This window comes from Adiantum capillus-veneris, chromosome 24, assembly GCF_014529385.1.
Source record: "Adiantum capillus-veneris isolate H3 chromosome 24, ASM1452938v2, whole genome shotgun sequence".
NCBI classification, from domain to species: Eukaryota; Viridiplantae; Streptophyta; class Polypodiopsida; order Polypodiales; family Pteridaceae; genus Adiantum; species Adiantum capillus-veneris.
In genome coordinates this window covers 85,093,613-85,106,383 of record NC_140954.1, presented here as the reverse complement: position 1 = coordinate 85,106,383, position 12,771 = coordinate 85,093,613, and the positions used below count along the sequence as shown (strand labels likewise).

Sequence of the window (12,771 nt, the reverse complement as noted above, 5' to 3'; positions counted from 1 at the left end):
TTGGGGGCAGAATTAGAGGCCGTTTTGGGGTTGTTTGGGAGCAGATTTGGGGCTAAGCTGAAGGGAGGCAAGTGTTTCTTTAGTCTACAGTCCCCCCCCCCCCCCCCCCCCCCCCGGTTCCCGTCCCGTTCTGGGTAACTTTGGAAGACGGGTCATCCACCTGTCAGATGTTTCTACAAGGACCAACCAAAAAGAAGTTCATCAACAAGAAGGCAGAAGTAAATGTTGCAAAAGGACAAGAAGTAGATCAAGGGAGCACACAATTTGTCTCCTTTGACTCCGGCTCACATATTTTGTAAATCACACATGATTATCATCTACCTCTCATTTTTGTATTATTTTGGAGATAGCTTGGGAGTGCTTGGTTTCGATTTAGTTTGAGGAGGATTTTTTATGAGAAATTATGGCATTATGATTCTAAGCCTTTTAGGCACTAATGAGCCATTTATTTGGCACCCATGATATGAGCAATCTTTGACACAACAACCATGATATAAGCCATCTTTGGCATGACAACCTATAAGCCATTTTGACACCCATAAGTTCTATTTCCATTCTTCATAGCCTAAACTCCAAGGGGAGGATTGCTGAGAATGTGCTTTAGCCTATGAACCATAGTTACCAGGAACGGGAACGGGAACGGGAACGGGATCGGGAGGGTCCGGACCGGGACGGAAACGGGGAGGAGGAGGGGGGCCGGAACAGTCGACTAAAGTAAGGCTTGAATTACCTCCATTCAGCTCAGTCCCAAGTCAACTCCTAAACAACCCCAAAACTACCCCCAAATCTGTCCCTAAAGCTGCCCTCAAACTACCCCAAATATGTCTCCCTAATATGCCCCCAAATGCCTACTTTTTCCCGTTTCGCCTCACGTTCTATTAGGTGCAGCGGAATTGTCACGTGACACATCCAACCCTATGTGTCCGTGGACAAGCTACAGCATGATCAGGGTTCAGTCAATCCAGTCAAGCCTAGATTAGAAGTGATCTGGCACTTTTGTGAGTCTATTCGTAGACTGTGCATGCCCAGTCACTTAGTGTAGATGCATATCCTCTGGTTGTACACAGTATGATCATCAGTATTCCCATCAGAATCCATTAGAATTAGTTAGGGGATTTTTCCAGTGCATTTAGCCTATTTTCCCTATTTTTGGTATTTTTCACTTATTATTTTTAAGTGACTTTCCAACAAAAGTAGGTAGGGCAATTTTGCTAAGATAATATATAAGCAAACCCAAGTTAGCACTTTCTAGCAGAAGAGGCAACAGGAGCACATGCTCAACAGGCACCTTCTCAGCAAGAACCCATCAACCTAGCGTTTTTGGACCTCCCCAGCAATACCCCCAGACCCCTGGCGTTTTTCAAGCCTTGCATCATCGCCATCCACAGTTAAGCCTAGCGTTTCCTACTTGGCATCGCCATACTCAGCCCTGGCGTTTTTCCCATGATCGCCAGCAAGAATGCAAGAGATATTGCGACTCTTTTCTCAAGTGCAGGCACCGATGCAAGAGATTCGGGAAAAGGAGACTCTCTCAGTCTCTTCTTCTCCCAAGCATGATACACAGGATTTGCATGATTGTGTGAAGCATGATGATGATTTGATTGACAATGATAAGCATGATGATTTGAATGATAATGATGAGCATGTTGATTTGGATGACAAAGATAAGCATGATGATTTGAATGATATTGCTAAGCATGATGATTTGGATGACAATGACAAGCATGATGATTTGCATGATGAAGACATGATTTCTCACAAGCATGATGAGTTGCATGAAAATGATGTGATTGTTCACAAGGATGATGTGTTAGTGGATACTTTCTCTAGTGAAGCTAACCTCATTGCAGATGCGATCAGTCACGAAGAACCGATCTTGGCTCTCGAGCCTAGGTCCAAAGAACCCTCACAGGAAGTATTATATGTTCGCATGATTGATACGCACGCATTGTTCGAGTGTTTCATTAGTGATCGTTTCCTGTATTTTAGTCAGCCACTTTATGTGATCCCTTTTCCTAGGCATGACATATTGTATGTTGAGCACGTTTCTCTCATGGATGAGCACGAATGTATGCGGATTTCTCATGAAAAGCTGAAAAGTATGTATGTAAGGAAGTCACATTCCATGTCTCTTCCTTGGCATGACATAGTTGTAGAAAGAGCACATGAAAGTATGAGCATCAAGCATGGGTATTTCCCTTGTGAATTGCCACAATTGATTGATTTAGATCCGAAAGAAAAGATTCGAACTCATTGTTTACGTGTGCGTGGTGAACGATTTGGCACTCCGTCTCTTTGTTCATCTACATTGCATGCACAATCTTTGAGGAAGACAAGATTTTTTCCACTCACCTTACATGGAATGGGTATGTCCATGTTTTTGTGTTGGAAATGGTTTCAGGAATTTTCAGCCATGGAGATTCTTGAAGACGAAAGAAGCAGGTCTCTAGACGAAGTTGCAGCATCAAAGGAGCCACAGAAGACTGTGTCGCTTTCGGCGCGGCCCAAAGAACCAAGCGTTGCAGACCTTTATGAAATTCAAGTACTGCACGACCCACACATCAGAGTGGGCCGGCGAAGAGTCCCTTCCAGGATTCCGGATGCTATTGGCGATCTCCCTTGACGCCATACAGTTCGGTACCGGTACCTCACTTTGAAAAGGAGGGGATGTCACGTGACACATCCAACCCTATGTGTCCGTGGACAAGCTACAGCACGATCAGGGTTCAGTCAGTCCAGTCAAGTCTAGATTAGAAGTGATTTGGCACTTTTGTGAGTCTATTCGTAGACTGTGCATGCCCAGTCACTTAGTGTAGATGCATATCCTCTGGTTGCACACAGCATGATCATCAGTATTCCCATCAGAATCCATTAGAATCAGTTAGGGGATTTTTCAAGTGCATTTAGCCTATATTCCCTATTTTTGATATTTTTCACTTATTATTTTTAAGTGACTTTCCAACAAAAGTAGGTAGGGCAATTTTGCTAAGATAATATATAAGCAAACCCAAGTTAGCACTTTCTAGCAGAAGAGGCAGCAGGAGCACATGCTCAACAGGCACCTTCTCAGCAAGAACCCATCAACCTAACGTCTTTGGACCTCCCCAGCAGTACCCCCAGACCCCTTGCGTTTTTCAAGCCTTGCATCATCGCCATCCACAGTTAAGCCTAGCGTTTCCTGCTTGGCATCGCCATACTCAGCCCTGGCGTTTTCCCCATGATCGCCAGCAGTACCCAGACAGGGCAGCGTTTTCACTAACGCTAGCGGACCTACCAGTGTTTTTTATTTTCGGCCTCAAGTACAGCAGTTTGTCAGCGTTTTCAGCCCTATGGGACAGCAACAGAATCAGCCCTAATTGGTTGCAGAAGAACCCCCATTTTCAGCCATAAAAACACAGCCAAAACAGTCATTTTCAGCCACCCAAAACAGCCAAAGATTTGCAGATTTTCAGCAGTTAGAAGACCACAGATTTCAGCCCTAAAGTCGTCGTCGTCATCGGCATAGTCCCAGATTGCATCATTCCATTGCATCGTCATTGTAGCACTTTGTGCAATCATAAGTAGGCCACTCTCGCCGACGAGAGTGGGGCCTTCGGAGGAGGGTTTTTCCAAGTCTCTGGTGTCGTATCTCTCTTCTCTCTCTATTTCTCAGTCTCATTCACTTGCACGCACAGTGTCCATTCACTTTGTTCGTGATCATAACACTTTCCATTAAGAACGGAAGGCTCTCCCTTCCATAAGAACTAAAAGGAACCCTTGAGCACAGTTCGGAGCACTCATCTTGAGCAAAGCGCAAACATTCATTCCGCTGCACCTAACAGGAATGAATGTTTGCGCTTTGCTCAAGATGAGTGCTCAGAACTGTGCTCAAGGTTCCTTTTGTTCTTACGGAAGGTAGAGCAGAGTAACAAGGAACGAGCGGAACGAGCCCCTCCCGTTCCCAGAACACGTTCCCTAGGGGGTCGGACACTCGGAATGGAAATGGCCTGTTTTCGGAACGCCTGCCGGAACGCTCACAAGAACGGCAGCCGGAACGGACCCGGAACGGACCCTGAAACGGGCGGAACGGTTTTTTTTTTTAATCTGTCCGTTGGTTAAAAAAACAGACGTTTGAAACTTTGAGGTCTTTTGAAATTTGAACGCCATGGGTTTTGGGGGGAGATCTTCCCTATATAATAAGCCAAGACCCTAGGCAACGAAGCAAGCCCCTCAACTTCAACCAAGGCATTGGGCAAGGCACTCTCTCTCTCCCAAGGCACTCTCTCTCCCTCCCTTGGGCCTCAAGGCTCAAGCTTGACGCAACCTCTCCATCTCTCCCTCAAGGCTTCAAGCTCCACCTCTCCATCTCTCTCATTCATGATTCATCACCTCTCTCCTCTCCCTTGGGCCTCAAGGCTTTAAGCCTCAAGGCTCAAGCTTGAGATTCAAGAATCAAGACTCCACCTCTCCATCACTCTCTACCGCGCCATCATCCCCTCTCTCTCTCTCTCTCTCTCTCTCTCTCTCTCTCTCTCTCTCTCTCTCTCTCTCTCTCTCTCTCTCAAGTTCCTTCCTCTCTCGAGTCTCATCACTTATGGTGCAAGCTTCCGCATCAAGTGAACGTGATCCCTTGGGTGCCAAGAAGAAGAAGAACGAAGCATCATGGTGGGATGAAGTGCATTCCTGAGTGTTGGAAAAGTCCGGTGGTGCACGCGCATGGAAGTGCAAACTATGCGGCTTCGAACAGCAAACCGGTACAACCAAAGTCCGTGCTCACCCCCTTAAGCTTGAGGGACAACAAGTAGCAATATGCAAGGCCGTCAACGAGCAACGGTTGAAGGAATTTGAAGCCAAGGATGCCACCATGAAAGCCAACAAAGAAGAGAAAGAAGCGGCAAGGCCTAAGCGTTCCGCAATCGACCCCAACAACTTGGTTTTTCCCTCTTCTACACCTTCTTCATCGGTTGGTGGTGATAGCAATGCGACAACGACGGAGACAGCGGCGACATCATTTTGATCGGCATTTTCAATGCCTAATACTACTCCGGTCTCCACCCCCAAATCTCAACAACACACTCTACATACCACTTGGGATCCAAAAAGGAAGAAGGATGTGGATGCAAGTGTTGCCCACTTTTTTTATCACGATCACATCCCCTTCATAAAGGCTCGATAAGACTTACTATCATTTTCAATACAATCAATCATCTCCATTCTCATTCTCAATTAAATAATAAATACTAATACCTCTTGTGTGCAATGTCTAGGTCGGAGTACTTCAAGACCATGTGCACAAGGAGTGGAGAGTATGGGGCACGCTACGTGCCACCCTCTTCCGAGGCCCTCCGCACTACTCTACTCGATAGAGAGAAAGCTGTTGTGGGGATGGCAACCCTCAACATGAAGAGGCAATGGACGAAGTATGGCGTGACCCTCATTGCGGATGGATGGAGCGACACTAGGAGGAGGTCCATCCATGGCATTGTTGCCTATTCCAAAGGATCAGCTTGCATTTTACAAGGATATGCGAGGATCATTTGGGACAGCCGATGCCCAAATTGATCGCACCAAGATTTCCTCCGTCTTGTGGTGGCAAGAAAATGGTTCAGATGGTCCCGATCTTCAGCGACTTGCCGTTCGCATTCTCAGCCAAGCGGTTAGCTCCTCTTGCTTGGAGCAATTGTGGAGTGTATATAGCCACATTGCATCTAGAAAGAGGAACCGACTTGGAGTGGAGAAAGCAAATGACCTTGTTTTTGTCAGTGCAAACTTAAGAATGCTTTGCAAGTCAGCATCCAAAGTGACAGATCCCTTTCTACAGTGGGAGATGAAGCCAAAGACAGAGGTGCTTGGAGAGGCAGGAGGATCTATGCATGAGGATGAGCCTATGCGGGAGGATTGGGATGATATTCACGACGTCCAGGACTCCACTACAAATTGGGAGGAGGGATACTCTTCTGCCCCTACCTAGAGGTGAACTTCAGGCATGAGTCATGACTCATTGCTCATTGGTTTTTTATATTTATTTCCTTTGTGGCCGCCGGCTTTGCCCCCTTTTTGTATTGCACTACCATATGAGTGATTGAGTCTTGACATGTCACCTATTGACTCTTACAGTTGTTATTTAGCACTCTTAGCCTCTACATGTCTTTTTGTAGCGCCTTGGCTGGCCTTGTAAGCCATCTTTATAATCTATGATCTACCATCTTTTTCCTCCAAGCTTTTGTGTAGAGTATGGACTCTAGATTTTATTCTTCAACTCTCAGTTAATGTTCTTTCTATGAAGAGTCAAGATTCAAGATGCTTTTGTGAAGGATGATCCCAATTCATGTAATGTGTATTGCGCAATCGTGTGTAAGCCTTGGCCCTTAAGACTGAAGAATCATTGCAGAGCATGCCTGAATAGGATTCTACTTGGACTAATGGGTGTGCATGGCTCTCTACTAGCATATAGGTCAAATCCAACCTAATTTAAGCATATTTTCAACTTACCGTTCCGGCCCCCGTTCCCGTTCCGCCTTTTTGGGGGGGGGGGAGCGTTCTGGAAACGTTCCGGAGGCCCCCATTCCCGTTCCAGGTAACTTTGAGGTAGAGCCTTCCATTCTTAATGAGAGAATGCTATGATCACAAACAAAGTGAATGGACACTGTGTGTGCAAGTGTATGAGACTGAGAGATAGAGAGAGAAGAGAATACGACACCAGAGACGTAAAACCCTCCTCCGAAGGCCCCACTCTCGTCGGCAAGAGTTGGTCTACTTATGATTGCACAAACTGGTACAAACTGTATGCATGAGACTGATGCAAGTCTAGGCTATGTCGATGATGACGACGGTGATGACGAAGTCGACCTAAGGCCGAAATCTACAATCTTTCTACTGCTGTCCAAAAGCGCTATGGGCTGAAATCTGCGACTAGTCCAAAAACGCTGATTTGGGGGACTGTTTCTTGGGTCTTTGTCGCTGAAAATCTGCAGGTTTAGGGCTGAAAACTCAGGTCTTTTCGGGTTGAATCTGCTACCTTCTTAGGGCTGAATCTTGTTGGTCTTTAATGATGAAAAACGCTGCATGCTGAATCTGCAAAGGGCTGAAATTTGACCTTGCGGGGAAATCTGCTAACGCTAGGAAATTTGCTGTGTTGCTGTGGGAATCTACTAACGCTAGGGCTGATCTGCTGTCTACTATCGCCGGGAATCTGCAAGTGTAAAAACGCTGGCTGATCTGGTGCAAAAACGCTAGGCCTTCTGTTGAGAGAAAACGCCAAAGTTGTCGCGGGGGTTGGTCTTGCTGAGAAGTTGCCTGTTGAGCAAGGTGCTCCTGCTGCCTCTTCTGCCAAATAGTGCTAGTCTAGGTTTGCTTATATACAAACTTACTCAATTTGCCCTACCTACTTTCCAACAAAAGTCACTTATAAATAATAAGTGAAAAATGACAAAAATAGGTAAAATAGGCTAAATGCACTGGAAAATTCCCCTGAAGGATTCTAATGGATTCTCATGGGAATTCTTATGATCATGCTGTGTGCAACCAGAGGATATGCATCTACACTAAGTGACTGGTCATGCACGGTCTACGAATAGACTCACAAAAGTGCCAGATCACTTCCTATTCTAGACTGACTTGACTGAACTGAACCCTGATCATGCTGTAGCTTGTCCACGGACACATAGGGTTGGATGTGTCACGTGACACGTTCCGCCCCATTCCCATCAGTTCCGAAACACCATTACGGTTACACCCTGTTCCGGAACGACGTTCTGTTCTAGAATTCGTTTCGCGAAAGGGACTCGTCCGCAACGCCATTTTGGAACACTTGGACCATGTTCCGCCTGTTCCCTGTTACACTGCTATGAACCTACCATTAGGACATTCACATGATATAGATGATATGAAATGAGATTACATGACATCAGATGGTAATTAATGCATTTAATGACTTCCCAAATCAGCCCCTTCATTCTGGAATCGACCCCTCTTCCTAAGGATGCCTTTTCACATCCATTTGGACTCTTGTGAGTTGTACTATACATTGTACTACCCATGCATAAGCCTAGCTCATGGCTATAAAAAGAGCCCCTCTGTACTTGCTTGGATCTCGTTCAGTAATAAAGTTTTCTCTTGATTTCATTTTCTTGTTATGTGTACTTATGCTAACTTAATCATGAATGCTCGTTTACTTGATCTTCCATAGGCCCCAACAATAATGGCACTTATGTACTTAGCCCCACTTGGCTCTCAAACTTAGCATAAAGGCTCAGGGGTCTATTCCACTTTCCATGGTCAACTGCTGATTGGCGGGGGGGAAGGGCCGAGGTTTGTGTTGACCAGATCTGTTAGAGGGCTGCCCTGTTGCAACTTTCTTGTTCTTGTTCTTCGTAAAGTCCTAGCGATCTCACAGCTCAGGTCGTTGCGCTCAAGGGACTGTATATGCCTACACGTGAAGTGGAGCTTTTGGATGCGGACTTTGCTGATGACACCGCATTGCATTGGACGGCAAAGGAGGCTAATCTGCAAAGGGGCCAGCAAGCTCTTGAGACTTTGTGTGGCTTCGGGTGCACTGATCAATTGACACAAGCCAGTTGCATTTTTGATCGGTCTATCACCCACTCTTGATTGTTCCCCTAAAGAGAGTGCAATACTTTAGCTGCCAAGTCTGCCTTGACTTGACACTAGAGCAGCAGCTTGCCCCCTCCTCTAGAGAAGCTTCTACACTCAATTTCAGCTCGACTCTTCGGGCAGAGAGGATTGTGGTTTGATGCATGCAAAGGAAGCAACACAAAGTTAACAAAATCATGAAACAAAAACTAAGCTGATTGTAAGTGCCAAAGGAACCAAATAAGGCTAACCTGGCAAAGGCTTGATAAGCTTTCCATCATCATCCAGTTCTGCCTTTCCCTTAATGCGTCTCCAGACCAAATTTCCTATAGTCTCCAGAATGTCCGTGGCCAAGATAAATAAGGTGGGATAAAATCTTGGGGTGGATGTGTCAGAAAGAAGCTTAGCCACCTAGATAGATGGTAAGCACAGTCAATGGAACAAAGAAAAATGTTCTTTTTGGGCTTCTAAATTTAAAAAAATTCAATCAAAGGTTGAAACTTCAACTCAAAAACAAACAAACAGTAGAAAACCGAATACTCCTGTTAATGTGAATGCCTCCCTGGGCTGGTGAATTGTGGAGGCATACCAAATTCATACAAAATTCCTGCTTGGAGTTGAATGAATGCTTCTGATTGGTTTGGGTCTGGAAAACAGATCCAGATCCTCATGCTCTCACCTAAAACCTTGCAACATGCCAAATCTGCCTCATGGTACACATGCTGAGGTCATGGCTTTACTAAAAAATAATTCTCTTCACAGAAGGCCGTTCTTAATATTTGACAAACAGCTACCCATCTATATGTGTCAAGCATCAGATTTCCTGAAGTTTCTATTAGTGTTGAGTGCTGCTTGTAGGCAAGTGGACCCTAAGAGTATACGCAGCCGGTCCTATTCCATGCGACTAAAAGTATGCAGAAAAGAGTATCAAGTACTTTTGGAGGTAAGCTGTGCACCGTATCTTATACTTACCATGCTTTCTTAAATGCAACTTTGATTTATGTAAGAGGTTTCAAATCTCTTTTTAAACTGCAGCTACGTGCTTGATCTGGTGAGCTGCATAATCAAACAAATTGCATCTACAATCATGATGCTTTTAACACAACTAATGTCAACTAGCTAGGTGCTGATAATCTCTAGGTAAGAGAGGAACTAGGTAAGAGAGAAAAAGCCTACACAAGGCAAAGTATCACAGCAGATGAAAGACTTTCATTAGTTTGAGATGTGGGAAAACATAAAACAAAAACACACACTTACATCTGCAGTAGTTAAGCTTAAAAGCATTTAAATGCAGAAGCATGCAAACCTTTACTGCCAATCTAAGAGTAGCCACACGCTCGTTGTTCTTCCAAGCATCAGCAATATTATCATTTAGCTCTCGCAAACGGAAAACATACTCCTCTTGAGAAATGATTTCCGCATCATCATTTGCTCCTCCTCTCATCTCATCCAGCTCTTGTAAATGTGCTGAAGCAGAGAATTTTCCTCGCCCTGCATGAATTCATCACAAGCTATAAGAGGCAAGAGGAAAAGATATTCCAGAATGACACTTTGATATTCAATATCAGCCACTCTGTTTCTTTTTTCAGGTCCTCAAAATTTAGAACTTTCGTAATGCATACTTATTTTATATACTCTGCAGCACTTAACACAAGAGGCTGAAGATAATAGTATTAAGCCTCCCAACAGCCTTCCAAACTCCAGCCATTCGGACAGCTTTGTGTTCTGATTTTGTTTTTCTATCCTCAATGACTGGAGGTGTAGAGGCAACTTAAGCAATCAACTGAAAGGAAACTTCTCAAAACCATATCAGCATGTGAAAAAGAACACTTATATGGGACCTTACGAACTATATGCAAATGATCTACTGTATGGTGGAGAGAATACTTGTAGGCTGCCACCTTACTGGTGGCCATCCATTGCTTCTCTAGAAATTCAGAAAAAGATACCAAGGTTTCATACTGTTCTGGGAGTCCCAAAAAGCATGCACGCACAGGGTACTTGCACTTGCAAGTGGCCTATGGAGTACAGACAGAAAATGATACAAAGGTTGCATACTGTTTCGGGAGTAAAAGTGAGCTCGTAGGGGGGTTCCATGAGATTTCTTGCTTCACCATCTTGGAAAGTTCACATAAAAGTAACTGCAGGCAGCGGGCAGCAGTCCATGGGCTGAGTATCAAAGATCTTGCTAACGTCAGGCCAGCATGTGCCCCTAAAGCAAGATCAAAGTTCTCAATTTGCTAACTGATTACGTCATCCCTCTGGAGTCTCTCAACCTAAATCTGTAGTCACGCTTTTCCCTCATAAGAGGAAAAGTCAAAAGTGGAGACTCGGTAAGGATGGACAAGGTCCCTCCCTTGGGAACACCTCTTGTTGGCACAGGCCCCTATTCTACTGCTTTAAGAGAGAAAATAAGCGAGGAAAATCGAAGCACAAGAATATGTAGCGGTCGGAGATGTGTGAGAATGTAGAGACACTCTCAAGACAAGGATAAAAGAGCAGCGTGGGAGGCAAACAAAAAAAGCTTGTGATGTGGGAAGCAGATCAAAGGGAAAATGCACACCAAGTGGAGAGAAGGGGCAGAGTGGAGTTGGGGGTTCAAATGAAAGCAGCATGTGGCAGCAGGTTCAATGTTAGGCCCACCGCACTCACGACATTCAGCTTACTTCAGGTCACACGTTAGAAATGGCCTGACTCAGCCATTGCTCACCAAGATGCAGCACTACACCTAACAAGGTGAAAAAACCAAAGCGTCCGTAATCTTTACACACTCATGATGCAGTGTGCTTGAAACATCAACGCTTGAAAGATTTATCTTTATGGTCCAGTTCTTGTGAAGAACAAACCATGACCATGCACAAACACTTCTTACTAGATTAAAGGTTTTGCAGAAATTACACAGCCCCGTAACACAAGCAAATATTGAGTTACGGCAAGCCTAGAAGATAACTTTCCACTATGCGCAATTTGAACAAATAACAATTGAAATCTGTGTAATGTAAGTCAGTTTAAATGAAAGCAGACCTTTCAATTGCTTTGAAAGAATGTCCAAGGGCTGCACCAATAAAAGCACCTCTACTCAGTTTCCTTGCAGTCATTGCAGCTTTCACTTGGGAAAACCTACTGTAACTTACCGCTGACACTTTAATCGTGCCATTTGAAGAGAACCTCCGCAGAATAGATGCTCTATGATTTTCCCAATCTTTTGCAGCAGTTTCTGCCAACTCATCTAGCGTCCCGTTGAGTACTGATTGAGGACATGACCTCTCCTGAACTGTTATTCCTGGCACACACAAGAGGGAATCTTGTGCAGAAATTGCTCTTAAGGGATCCACAGGAACCTCATCAAAATGCTGCACTGCTGTTGATACCTGCACCCAAATTTTCCTCTTCAGTTTGAAAATGAAACTTGACTGAAAACAGCCTCATAGAACTACTGACTACTTTACAAAGGAGACTTTTACCCGCATTCTCTTCCACTCGTCTCCATCCAGGTGAAGGCAAAACTCGTTCATAATCTCAAAAGATACTCCCCACCCAAAACACGCAAGTGCGCGCACACAAAGGAGTGGAGAGTGCCCAGAATTTGCAAGCCTTGCCCTTTAAATAAGGTAGCCATTCATGCCCGCTGTTACTTAAACTATGCATGATTTCTCCACTCAATTAAGTTCAGAATCTATATGCCTGTAGCTCCTTCACCATGCCCGTCAACATGGACAAAGTTCAAAATCAACATACCCCCATCAACATTACCACAAAAAATTCCCACTACAGTCCCCCTCAATCGTACACTCCCCTCAACAAAGTGGCATTTTTGGAAACATGATGATTCCACATCAGCCCAAGAGGTACATACAATCATCGGAGTGACTTTGTGCTACATCTAAAAGCGATTGGAGATGGAAAGAGAGTGGACAGCTAGCTAAGTGGCCAGGCAGTTAGATCTACACGGAAGGGTTCATCATCCTTGCATGAGCATCAAAGTACGCAGCTTGTACAAGTCGTTTGTGCAATCCAAAAGTAAACACCACTCTGTTGACTGAGTGGGGGACCCTTGAGACCAGACAATTAGCTTTATAGGGGGACACATCATGCTGGTATGCACAGATGTCATCATGGTTACAGATACATGGCTTCAGCATGGGCAGCTTGCCTCCCTTCCCAGTACTCCCTTGATGCACCATCATTGTCTCTTACACG

The 12,771-nt window shown here is 44.8% G+C and overlaps 1 protein-coding gene across 3 annotated transcripts in view; it reads right to left on the bottom strand.

Moving 5' to 3' along the window:
- LOC147426700 (uncharacterized) overlaps positions 1 to 12,771 on the bottom strand; it is a 118,618-nt gene that overhangs the window by 80,946 nt on the left and 24,901 nt on the right. For 2 of the 3 annotated variants that reach the window (XM_086498610.1, XM_086498611.1), the window contains exons 2-5: positions 11,706 to 11,942; positions 11,596 to 11,626; positions 9,878 to 10,062; positions 8,823 to 8,982 (exon numbers count right to left, since the gene is read on the bottom strand). In XM_086498610.1, coding sequence (XP_086354736.1) covers positions 8,823 to 8,982; positions 9,878 to 10,062; positions 11,596 to 11,626; positions 11,706 to 11,942 — 613 coding nt within the window. The remainder of the gene's footprint in view (positions 1 to 8,822; positions 8,983 to 9,877; positions 10,063 to 11,595; positions 11,627 to 11,705; positions 11,943 to 12,771) is intronic. The other variant, XM_086498612.1, reaches the window with a different exon arrangement.